General features: G+C 40.4%; 1 protein-coding gene across 1 annotated transcript; it reads left to right on the top strand.

Annotated features, from left to right (window-relative positions):
• The first annotated feature begins 9663 nt into the window (after positions 1-9663).
• Positions 9664-13004, top strand: LOC119494566 (hepatitis A virus cellular receptor 1 homolog). Its single transcript, XM_037780535.1, has 6 exons — positions 9664-9804; positions 9977-10315; positions 10391-10447; positions 10652-10728; positions 12192-12285; positions 12443-13004. The coding sequence occupies exons 1-6, from the start codon at positions 9762-9764 to the stop codon at positions 12517-12519; spliced, it is 687 nt and encodes a 228-aa protein (XP_037636463.1). The 5' UTR covers positions 9664-9761; the 3' UTR covers positions 12520-13004.

Here is a 13004-nt window from a genome sequence, read left to right as displayed (position 1 = left end):
TGCGTACGTGTTGTTGCACAGTGTTTTATGATGCAGTTAATCATTTTAATGGACCTTCATTTCTGAAGGGGCTTACATAACTGCATTAACTGGGGGTTGTCTAAACTGTTTTTCTTGCCCTAACATACTCCATATTGTAAAGCAATTTTCCAAAAATTTATTTGTGAGTAAAAATGTATTGGAAACAAATGATATATTAACCTGAAACACTTATAATAAATAAAATAAATGTCTTAAAATCTATTCTAAACTCTTTTGATGTGTGTAATGTCACCTTTTGACCTCTCAGGTGAGTTTTCTTTCAACTGACTCGGTGGCCTCCCCTCCAGCTCCCCATTGTGTCCGTCCATGCAGACAGTGTATTTCCTTCCCCTCTTTGTGTGTGTTCCCCACCTGAATCCAATAAACAGTACTGTAGACAAGACAACTTGAGGGAAGACAAATTGTGTGTGTGAAAATTCCTGAAATGCCTCGAGTAGGTAAATTGGTTCGAGTGCAGATTCCGTCTCTGACTCGGACGCAGGAGGAACACAAGCTGTGATGTGAGAATTGACATAACATTAAACAGTGGCAATATTTGAGAGGCATTTTAAATCACTGTGAGATGTCATATCCTAATATTTACTCTAAAACCTCCCACAAAAACATCACTTTCTGTTTAAATACCTTTTCAAATGAGCCTGGATTTAACCTTTGATAAGACGTGGCAGTAAATTGTGTCCTGTAGCTCTTATAAAGCTTCCCACCGTAGTGTGTTGGACTTGTTTCTTGTTGGCTCTGCTGATTTATGTTTCAGGCAGGTATTTTCAGTAACCTTCTATCTGTGTGTCTGACTTGAAAAAAGAGTTGTAATAAATCAGCGTGTCCTTTGTCTTTAACAATGACTCAATCAAGAGTTGACTGAAAGGACCTTACGCCCCCTGGTCTGGTCTGGATGATTGAGAACTGGCTGGACAACAGCAGCAAGAGAAGCTATCCTTCTCAGTCATGCATCTATTGATTGGACTGTTTTCTGCCTCTGTTTTAGCCAAAACGACAGAACTGGATCGGTCAGAAATTCACAGAAAAGGGCCCATTATTCATGACTGGACACAAGGATGTGTGATCATATTACGACTCCTGAGGGACTGCTACGACTTGCAAGGCGAGGGTCACTTTGCTGATTCACATTGTTTCAGTCAGTTCAGCTCAAAGATTCGTAGTCACTGATGACCATGTAGTTTGTTCCCTATTTTTCCCTAGTTTAGAGGGCACATCACCGCTCAAATGCACAATGAGTTGTATGTTCAGTATTTTACTGGTTCAAACTCTCAGATCAGTTAAAAATTAGTATCATATGTCTATCTGTCACATAACCATCGCCCTGTGGTTAATACAGTCCCTGTAGAGTTTCACATCACATTGCAAGACATCATGAAAGCATCTACATTTTGACAGGACAGGTCACACTCATATTCAGTATGCACTGCTGTACATTTTCTTTGCATACTTGCCAACCCTCCCGATTTTCCCCGGAGACTCCCATTTTTCATTGCCTTCTCCCGGTTTCCTCCCGGGGTCACAATTCTCCCGTATGTCTCCCAATTTAGGACACGTTTTTCACACCGTTTTTTCCTTTTTCGTTATCTCAACCTGTTTCTGTCACTGTACAGCGTGTATAAGCCCTACTGTTTCCACCCTGACGACAATAGAGCTACACCAAGTGTCGTTTTACAGTGGAAGAGCTGCTGGCGACCAGAGTATTCGGCTCTGCTCACAACACAGCGTGCAGCGCCCAAAGTCGGGCTTTGCTCGCCGCAGCGAAAAGCCGCCGTTGTGCAAGCCATTGGAAATAATTTGTTTCAGAGCGCAGTGGTGCCGGTGTCATGTTTTGTCTGAAAGGACCTTCAGTGAGCGAGAGAAGGAGAAAGAAATGGACAAGCAGAAACAAAAAAAGAATGAATGAATAAAAACTGATGAATATTAGTTTATGCCAGAGATTCACATAAATTCAAAAAGTCACCAGAATGCAGGAAACAAAGTCTCTGAAACTCAAATTTGTATTGTTTTGTGAGTTGTACCATGGAGCACCTGCATAGTGACGAGGGATGAAATTATCTTTTTTTACCTCTGCATCACTGTCTATATTTTCATGTGGTGGTGCTTGTTAAATAGACTTTAAAATATGCTCCATATGCATCACAACAGCAAGGAGGAATGTGTGTGTGTGTGAACAATTGTGCACAGATGGAACACAACTTTTCTCATGAACCTTGACTCCTGTGTTTAGCGCCGATGACTCGTGGCCTTGGGTTGATTCACAGTATTGTGGTTTGTCTCTGTCTGCTCGGACGCATCGACAGGAAAAAACACTGATAGAAGCTGCGGGGGTTTAGCCAACAAGACTTAAACTTCTAACCTGCACTTGATTAAATTCTTTGGCCCTTAATGTTATTATCCCTGTTTTGAGCTTCCAGTTGTCTTGAATGGGTGGATTTAAAATCTATAAACCAAACCTATAAAACTTGAATTTGTAGATTCAGCTATCCCAAACCTGTAAAAACTACAAATTCCAACCATTTTAGATCACTACCACTAGGGGACTATGTGCTCCAGTATAATCTTTCCCATACTGGTCCCCTGCTTATGTCCTCGCTTGGTTTTCTCAGCATCTCTCTGTCCAGTGTTAGTAGCAGGGGTGGCCGGGCCATGTGAGAAATGAAAAGAGGACTTTGTTTCCCAGCGGAGCGAAAGAGCTGGAGCCTCGGGTCAGGAGAACTTCTTCTCTTCTGTACATCCCTAATCATCTTTCCTTTAAGGGCATGTTTATGTTTGCACATTTTTCCCCTTCGATTGTGCCGAAGGAGACTGAACTCATGAGAATGCTAAGTAGCTTCATATCCTGCAGTGGCTCTCTTCTCTTTGCACTGTGTAGGCTCGGAGGCTCAGCATCCTACCTTTCTCATGTCTATTTTTTTTGGCCACGGTCTGCTACAAAGTACACAACACAGATGACTACAAGCACCGCCAAGTGGGAAGTCATTGATCCAGAAAAGATTGTTTGTGGGAAAACACAGTTTGCAGCCGTATCTCCCATAACGATGATGCAATGAGTAACAGAGACGGGATTCATGGCAGCGTCCCAACACAATGTGGGTGGGAGGAGAAAGAGAAGAAAATGAGCAGTGGGAACGTTCACTGTAAAATTACATTGATTAACTCTACGTCCTTTAAAAGGAGACATGAATACTATTTCTTTTCCTAAAAACCCTACTGGTACTGGTGAGTGTCAGGTGTATTTATGTCTGGGACAGATCTCCACATCCTGTCCTGTGCCAACTTGCTTCTTTCACTTTCCATCCCGTTTCCTCTCCTCACTCACCCTTCCTAATCCTCTTTCACACATTCAGACTGAAATTCTGGCCTTAATCTGTGTCGCTCTTTGTTTTCCTCGCCCTCGCCCAACTTTGTGTCTTCCAGGAGCGCTTGGAGGCGTTTCCGCTCCCAAAACTCCCCATGAGCTCTGTTCTCCCTAGTGGGATATTAATAGGAGAGAGGAGGGGGGAGCATCGAGACACGCTCCCAGGAGGGATGAGGGTGGGAAGTAAGAAGTGGGGAAAGGGCTGGGGATCCACAGTCGCCGGGAGCAGAAGTCATAAATCCATCATGCATGAATTGTACACACACACAGACACACAGATTAGAGTATGTTCTTGTAGAGGAAATAAGAAATAAATGGACGGAGAGAAAGAGATTGACTGAAAATAGACAAAGAAACCTACTCTATATTCCATCTAAACACAATTTATGCTAACCTAAGTTCATTCATGGTGGAGTAAAGTGATAAAAACCAAGAATATTATAATATTACAATATGCTTACTCTTTTCATTCACACAGATAAAGTGAAACCATGTAAAACCCGTTGTCTTATGGTGATTTCATGGATTTATCAAGACATTTTGCAGGGTCCAAAGGTGGATATATACTTAACACAACATGTTCGCTCCACCTGAGATAGTTTATAGTTGGATTTCACCCGATGTCAGCATCACAACACTAGACAGATATGTTGAATGTAGAGTTGCAACGATTTATCAATTAATTGTCAACTATTAAATCAATCACCAACTATTTTGATAATTGATTAATCAGTTTGAGTAACTTTTATAGATAAAAAAGATAAAATTCTGATTCCAGCTTTTTAAATGTGAATGTTTTCTGGTTTCTTTACTCCTCTATGACAGTAAACTGAATATCTTGTTGTCGATAAAACAAGACTTTTGAGGACGTCATCTTGGACTTTGGGAAACACTGATCAACATTTTTCACCTTTTCTGACATTTTATAGACCAAACGACTGATCAATAAATAGAGAATTCACTCACATTGTAATACAAGGGACAGTGGGAATCTATTTTTTTGTCACTATTCTGTGCAGTCGTTGCATGTACGTTTCATTCATGACTGGGGATCATGGTGGTGAGCAGAAGGTTGGCAGTGAAGATGGTTTTGATAGATGTGTGTTTCTGACAAAGAGAAGACTACCGACACTATTATATGTTATCTTCACACTTAGCAATATCTACCGGCATCAGAAACGTTTTGGACAAAACACAAGCGGCCCTGCTGGCCAATCACAGTTCTTGTTGTCTCCACGTGGTATCTCCGTAGCTGCCGTAGCCCCGACATGTAGTTACATATTGGAGGAGTCCTCCAAATTAAATGTCAAAATATGTTGTTTGTCCATGCCCTCCAGAACGATACATAGAGGCATTTTCTGATCTGACGCTGCTATCGGCAGGATGACATCATTTGTCTGTTCCTTCCAAAACTGTTACTGTTGAAATATAAATATGTTTAAAGGTCCAGTGTGTAGGATTTCAGTTCTCAGACACGCTAGCGAAATTTCCATGTTACCGCCAGCCACCGTCTGAATTTTGTTGCTCCTAAAGTAGTGTTATTATGGTAAAGGTGGCTTCTGAGCGTGGCGAACGGCATTACCACGATTTGGTACTCGGCGGCTCACGTTACCGCAAAATTGGAAAGGGATGGGTGAGTGGAGGGGTACTCAGTTGGTTGCAATCTGCAACCACACCACTAGATGCCACCAAATCCTACACACTGTACCTTTAATGATGTGACAATGCTATGGGTTAGGTTTGGTTAGGTTTAGGCACAAAAAACTATTTGGTTAAAGATGAAGTAGGTAGAAATGGAGCAAATATGATTTAAAAAAAAAGTTATTTTTACAAAACGGTCACTATATCCTGACAGTAGTGCATGAGACAAGTAATCTGAAAAAAAATCATGTGCATGTATGTGTCCTCAGGTGTAAAATGACTTCTTCGTTAAGGTGAGGGGACGATCATGGTCATGCTTTAAAAGAAACACTGACTGTCGGTTGGATACAGGAAATGAACAGCGGTCTCCCGTGTTACACAACCTTTGTTGCTCTGTACCCGACTTCCTCCTTTGCTCCCTTTGCTTTGTCACTTGAACGTCAAAACATTTTGGGTCACTTGTGTGCTTCGTGAGTAGGCTCCAAAGTTACGCTGTAAACCCTCTATAAATACACCTTAAGATGAGAGGTGAATTATTCAAAAGGGCCTCAGCTCACAATATAATATTTACTCTTTGGGGCCTTTTTTTCTTATCTGATAGCGTTGACAAGTGGAGGCGAAAACAAGCTGTCATCTGAGGTGAGCAGAGGGCAGATAACAACTGTCATAACAAAATATTTGTTCAACATGGCGGCCACGAGGTCTTCATCAGGCCATCGAGTGTTGAGTAAATGAATAAACACATTTCACACGGACATTTGCAGCACCTCACGATGATTTTGCAGTGCAACATTTTAACTTTTCTCATATACAGTATGTTCCTTTCCATTAGTAATGCTCATGTAACAATGTCCTTCTTATATACGGGCATATACAGTACATGTAAGTGATACAGATACACATATGAATGCCTAAAGAATTACATTAAACCAAGTTTTCCCTTTTTAAAGTTTGTATAAGTTACTGTGATATGCAGAGTGGTAAACACGCGTGCTTTAGGAGGTATAATGGAATAATAGGGGGCAGTATTGACGGAAGTATCTTCAAGCATGTTCTTGTCCCATATCCTGTCCAGCAGATGTTTTGTGTTTCTTTAGGACGTAGAGGTCATTTGATGGACCGATGAGCTGTTTGACAGCTCAGCATGTTTGCTCCGAAGGTAAAAATGTCTCCTCTAGGGTCAGCAATATTGCAAATCGATGCTGTCTCTCGTTCGCTTGCTGTGATGGATCACCTAGGAAAACCTCAAATCGACAAAGAATTAAGCGGCGATGTATGTATTGTGTAAGTGTTCAATTCTTTACTTATTTTACATTTAAAAGGGGTCAAACTCGAGCCCAGTCTCTCTGCGCTGCTTCAGTTCCTCCAGAAATGGAGCTGACCAGGCAGCGGCTACCAGCCTCCTCCATGATGTCTAAAAAATGACAGACTGACCTCGTTGCCTCACTTCTCCTTTTCTGTTTGCTCCTGGTTTTTATCAGACATCAGCAAAAGGTTGCCAGCCATAGATTTCCCAGTGATGGCACTTTGAACCAGACCAGTTATTCAGCTCTAAAGGGCATTTTTAAACCTTTATCTGGACAGCAGATTGACAAGGGCTCCAATTTGAACCCAAACAGGAAATCAAAGTAAACAAGACTTCTTGCTTCAAGCTTGAGCAAGTAACTAGATGTTTTATGGAGGGAGCAGTGGTCTTTAAGTCCCTGCTATACTGCGGGCACATTGGCATTTATTTTCTTGAGAAAGAAAATACAGTAAATGCTACCATAGAGAGAAACTTTATGTAATAACTTGTTTTACGAGTTAAGTAAACTGCATTCTATTATAACTACTGTTTAATTTAAAACATTGGTACAAAGAAACCCATTAAATAAACAAGATTCAGCGTTTAGTGAGTAATATTCTCTCATCACATTCATGTCTATTGAGAGGTTTCAGTTTCATTATGTTTATTGTTAGTCGGGGACAATCTGAGAATGGAGTCACAGCTAAGAGAAATGAGAAAGAGAAGTGACAAAACACAGGGCATCACTGTGGGAGGACAGTGATCTATGGAGCACTAAAGCAGCTCTGGCAGTGTTGACGTGGAGGTGGAGACGGTGTCTGTCAGAGGTGAACGGAGGGCAGATAAAGGCTGGCAAAGATAAAATATTTTTCTCAGGCTGCTGTCTTCTTATACACACACTGCACTGACTCTTTCTTCCTGTTAGTAATGGTCATATAACAATGACCTTTGAGCATACACACATACGTTCGCACATATATATACGCACAGACATTTACTGGAACCCTCAGTGGTGAATTTTACCTTGCATTCAAACCTTGACTGGTTCGTGACTCGACTGCTTTCAGCTATAAAGTGTATTTGCATACCTGTGAACAATTATGTCATGCTTGCGAAATAAATGTTCTATCGAAGTGTGAAAATAGAATAAGACGGGAATGAAAATTTGAGGAGGAAGCATCGCCTGTTCACAGACCGTTAATTCAAAGTGTTCCATTAGAAAGAAGCTGACCGGTAAAGAGCTTTATTCTACAATATAACAAAAAAAAAGAAACAACAAGGTGGTCTACAGTATCGTTCAGCATCTAAACTAATAAAATGGATCATTTCAAGTTTATGAGTCACTCTGAGGTATCTCTTAAACCTAATAGGATTTGGCTGAGGGTATTGTTTTCACTCATAAAGGACAGCAAATGGGTAGAGACGGTTGTCATTATAAACACTAGATGAAAAGAAAAAACCTTGAGCATGTGGTTGGAAGTCAGGGTTGGTTTGGTGAGATGAGGTCAAGCCATTTTGAGATGGACGCTATAAACATCAGCTCTCACCTGTAACGAGATGAGCGAAAAAAAAATCTATTTATACGCACAACATGCAATCCCACATTCACTGTGTGGAAAGTTTAAAAGAAGCCAGAGGAAGATGACACACACTTAAACAGGAAATATTGTGGTTGAGTAAGTGTTATGTACTGACACAAGCAGTTCTCAAGAAGCCCACTTCTCTTGTCTGTTTATAGCTTGTGTGGTCTGTGAGCTAAATTGATTACCGTGTCTCAGTCTTGGCTTTTGGATTCTTTTGCACTGCTCACAGCCGTGTTGTAGTCAAGACCACCTTAACCGAGACCAACTGTGCATTCCAATACCCATACTACCATACTATTTAAAAGATTTAGTATGTCCAAATACATAGTATGTCAAATGCAGTATGCCAAAAATACCAGGATGTTCTACTACATCTGGTCACATTTTTGCAGTATACAAGCCAGCGTGCTTCTCTGGCTATTCTGACCCACCATCCTCTGCTCAGCAAATATATGAGCAAGAGGGTCAAAGTTCAAGGAGCAATGTTATGATGAAGTAGTTTGTCCCAACTGTATGCATACTGCCTGCAACAGTACATACTTTGTAAAGGCAGCTGCAGTATGTATTAAAAGTAAATAGAAAAATTATGCGATTTGGAACGTAGCCCAAGTCAAGACCAAGACCAGAGTGTATCAAGACCGAGACTTTGAGATCCACAAAGCCATAAAAACACCCAGCAATAACACATAAAGATTCCTCTTCACTCACCTCTTTATAGCCATATACAGTATACTGTATATCTGTGTGTATGTAGCGGTGAACCATGAGAACTATGTCTTGATAATATAATCAAAAGGCAATGCTGAGGTGAATTTTATATGGGAATTTTCCTTTTTTCTTTTCTTTGAGCAATCACAGTAATGGTAAATGGACTTGGACTTATATAGCGCTTTTCTAGTTTTCCGACCACTCAAAGCGCTTTACACTACATGTCAGCATTCACCCATTCACACACACATTCATACACTGATGACAGAGGCTACTAAGGTGCCAACTTTGCCCATCAGGATCTAATCTAAATACTCATTCATACACCGATGGCTATGCCTTCGGGAGCAATTTGGGGTTAAGTGTCTTGCTCAAGGACACATCGACATGTGACCCGGAGCAGCCGGGAATCGAACCGCCGACCTTCCGATTGGTGGACAACCTGCTCTACCCTCTGAGCCACAGCCACCCAAATGCCGCCCAGTAATGATGTTAACAAATAAATCAGACGATAAACAGGCAATTTAGTTGAACTCAAACGGTTTTGAAATATGATCCCGAGTCCTCTTTGTCTGAGACCGAGACGAGACGAAAGTAAAAATGCGGTCGATTCCGAGATGGGACCAAGACCTTCAAAAAGTGGTCTTGAGACCGGTCTCGAGTACTACTGCACTGGCTCACAGTTTTTGGATTGAAGTCCCCAATTTTCCACAGGGGTCATTAAAGGTTCATCTTCAGTAGTTGTAGCAGTAACTGCTGTAAGATTGTTGTTGTAATTTGGCTGTGATGAGTTGTTTTCCAGACACTTCTCTCTGCTGGCCCTAGAGGAGACATGTTTTGAAGCCCTAGACCTGTCCCATTGAGGATTTTCATACAAAGTTCCTTTTAGATTTATTACAATGACTCAGTGCAGCAGTTTTATCAAGCTGACGATGATCAACTCAGATGTGGATTATAACAGCTGATCTGGTGTGAGCTCATCACACGAATGCAACTTCAGATGTAGACATGACTGGTATTGATTTCCTTCCTGATTCTCAAAAAAGGGAAGTTAAAACTTCAGTGCGCTTCATCCTGGAATGTGTGTGAGGAGAACATCGTCTTCGCCTCACTTCAGGACGTTGTTATACAAGAACCTACACTCATGCGTGGTCTTTGTTATTTTTACCTCTCAATCCTGACCCAAGGTGAGTCGATATTCTGTGCTTTTTTGGTTTTCTTATATATGTAGTGGGTCTGTGGGTGCAACAGTGGTGATGTGTGTGTGTGTGTGTGGATGCTTTCGGGGGCTTCACATTTATTAATTACAATTGCAATCTGCATTGTAAACACTGTTTAATCATTTGCCGTCCTCCACAGTGTCTTCCAGCACTGTCGAGGTCGTTGGCGTCTTTGGGCACAATGTCACTTTGCCCTGTAGGTATGACGCCCAAACTCACGGCGTCCTGAGTTTCTGTTGGGGACGAGGGACGGTGCCCATGTCCAAATGCACCGACACCATCTTGTCCACCGAGGACGGGGCTGTGCTTTTCAGGGAGTCCTCCAGGTACCAGCTGCTGGGCAGGGTGACAGACGGAGACGCGTCGTTGACCATCCTGGACGCTCAGCAGAGCGATGCCGGCATGTACGGCTGCAGGCTCGAGATCCCAGGGTGGTTCAATGACGAGAAGGTCAACACATGGCTGGTCATGGAGGAAGGTAATGGTCATGAAAATCATCCAGGTTGATTATAAACTTTATTATCCAGACTTAAGGTTTTTTGTTTTTTGCCAGCTTCTGAGGAACAACCCGTTACCCAGGACTGGACACTTGCTACTGGTGGGAGACAAGGTGAGCAGTGAATAAATGAATAATGTTAAAAAGTGGTGATGTTGATCAAAATTGTCTATTTTTTGCAAATCTAAATGTCTTTAAGCTGCTGTTTTATTGGCAATGTTTTGTATTCAGGGATAAAATATAATGTAGTTCATTGTATTTAATTTCAAGCATAAACTTTGTTTTATATATCGTAGTGACGGTTTCAACTCCTTACAGAAATATTAACATCTGTGACTAAAAATGTGGAAGTTGGTTACCAAATGTTGGCGATAATTGGAATTACAAAAACTGAGGTAAGATTATATTTTTTTTTATTTTTTTTTTTTTTTCAAAAGTGAGGAAATTAGGGCTGTCAATCAATTAAAATATTAATTTTGATTAATCGCATGAGTGTCCATAGTTAATCATGATTAATCGCAAATTAATCACACATTTTTTTTATCTGTTCAAAATGTACCTTAAAGGTAGATATGTCAAGTATTTAATACTCTTATCAACATGGGAGTGGGCAAATATGCTTTTTTAATTAACAACACAAAACAATGACAAATATTGTCCAGAAACCCTCACAGGTACTGCATTTAGCATAAACAATATGCTCAAATCATAACATGAAAAACTGCAGCCCAACAGGCAACAACAGCTGTCAGTGTGTCAGTGTGCTGACTTCACTATGACTTGCCCCAAATTGCATGTGATTATCATAAAGTGGGCATGTCTGTAAAGGGGAGACTCGTGGGTACCCAGAGAACCCATTTTCATTCACATATCTTGAGGTCAGAGGTCAAGGGACCCCTTTGAAATAGCCATGATTTCTTCGGAAAAATCGAGTGTAACTTTGGAGCGTTATTTAGCCTCCTTCACGATATGACATGGTTGGTACTAATTGACTTTCTTAGGTTTTCTAGTTTCATATGATACCAGTATCTTCTCTTTAGCTTTAACACTGAGCCCGCTACAATCTTAAAATCGCAAATTGCGTTAATCTGTTACAGAAATTAGTGATGTTAAAACAAACATGTGTTAATGTTTTTATATCCACAGTACAAAATGTATACAAATAATTATACTTTTTACAACACATGAGGACTCTAATGTGACTAAAATGAAAGGCTGTAAGGTTACGATACGATCACAATATGATCTTACTGCGATTTTAAACATTTTGCTATATGCTGATTGCAATAAGATATATTGTGATTTATTACCTTTTTTCCAACTGCAAATTATGCAGTTTGACAAAATCTGTTTTATATAATAAGATACAGTTTTCACTCTGTTCATCTCAGAGTTTTCATTCACATATCTGGAGATCAGAGGTCAAGGGACCCCTTTGAAAATGGCCATGCCAGTTTTTTTTTTGCTAAACTTTCGCCTAAAGTTGGTGCATTATTTAGAGTTCTTCCCATCAAGCTAACATGACATAGTTGGTACCAATCGATCCTTAGGTTTTCTAGTTTCATTTGATACCAGTATCTTCACTCTGGCTTTAAGACTGAGCACCCTGAAACCTCTGAAAGACAGAATACTGACCACCGTATTATTAAGAGATCGATACTTGTTGTCTGTGTATCGATGCAGTATTGCCAAGCAAAATATCGTGATACTATGCTGTACAGACATTTCCCCCACCCCTAACAAATTGACTATACAATATATTATTTTCAATATACTGAATATTTATGGCACATATTTCAAACTATGTGCCAATTATAATTGACCCAGTCTCTCATGATAAGGTTGATTTTCATTGCAGGAAATGTTCAAAGCCCTCCAGGAAGTGGGGAACATTGGCAGGGTGGCAGCTATTTTCTTCTTCCTCATAATCTTAATCCTCGTCTTTGTTTTCCGTAAGTATGGAATGGATTATAGTTTGTGACTCATGTGCCATTCAGATGCATTTTGCACATTAAAAGTGGGCGTCTATTGAGCCGTTGAAGTCACTGAGTGGGTCGCCCTTTTTATAGATTGAGAATCGAATTTAACGTTTGCATTTCTTCAAACCAGGGAGAAAATTTCTGCCGAAGAAGACGCTTGAAAATCTCAACACCTCCCCTGCTGAGAACATTTATGAAGTAGTATGAAGTGTCCCGTAGTGATGGTCAACATTATGAGGACAAAGGAACTGCTTGTTAATGTGTCTGCTTGTCATGTGCTGCTGACTCTATCCACCTCCTCAGCTTTTAAGGGAAACCCTTTGAACCCATTTAAACCAGCTTACAGCATCCCACTATTCTCAGATTGCTCTGAAAAAGGCAAATGTGTGTCAAATGTAAGATGCAAGAATATCCTGCAGATTAATTAATTTGCTGTTTGTTTTTCATGGCAAAATAGATCTCACAGCCCTTTAAAGCTTGTGGATGGTTTATACTTGTGGACACAATGCCACCTATTGGACTTAATGCATTATTATCAACATATTTAAGCAGATTGCAACATGACTACACTGTACACTCAATGTGAATCTATCAAATGTCTACGTGTTTTGAAGAAAGTCTGATAAAAAATGTGAAGTGTATTTTGAAAAACTGCCCAGTAAAGAATAAAATAAATAGTAAAATAAAAAAAA

Source organism: Sebastes umbrosus, chromosome 9 (assembly GCF_015220745.1).
Source record: "Sebastes umbrosus isolate fSebUmb1 chromosome 9, fSebUmb1.pri, whole genome shotgun sequence".
Lineage (NCBI taxonomy): Eukaryota > Metazoa > Chordata > Actinopteri > Perciformes > Sebastidae > Sebastes > Sebastes umbrosus.
The sequence above is the reverse complement of the archived record's forward strand: the minus strand, read 5'-3'. Positions and strand labels throughout refer to the sequence as shown.

Excerpts from the sequence above, each read along its gene's own strand:
- LOC119494566 (XM_037780535.1), top strand. The coding sequence starts at position 9,762 with ATGCGTGGTCTTTGTTATTTTTACCTCTCAATCCTGACCCAAG. Across the intron at positions 10,448-10,651 it reads TGCTACTGGTGGGAGACAAG|AAATATTAACATCTGTGACT; the intron begins GTGAGCAGTGAA and ends AACTCCTTACAG. Across the intron at positions 10,729-12,191 it reads TTGGAATTACAAAAACTGAG|GAAATGTTCAAAGCCCTCCA; the intron begins GTAAGATTATAT and ends TTTTCATTGCAG.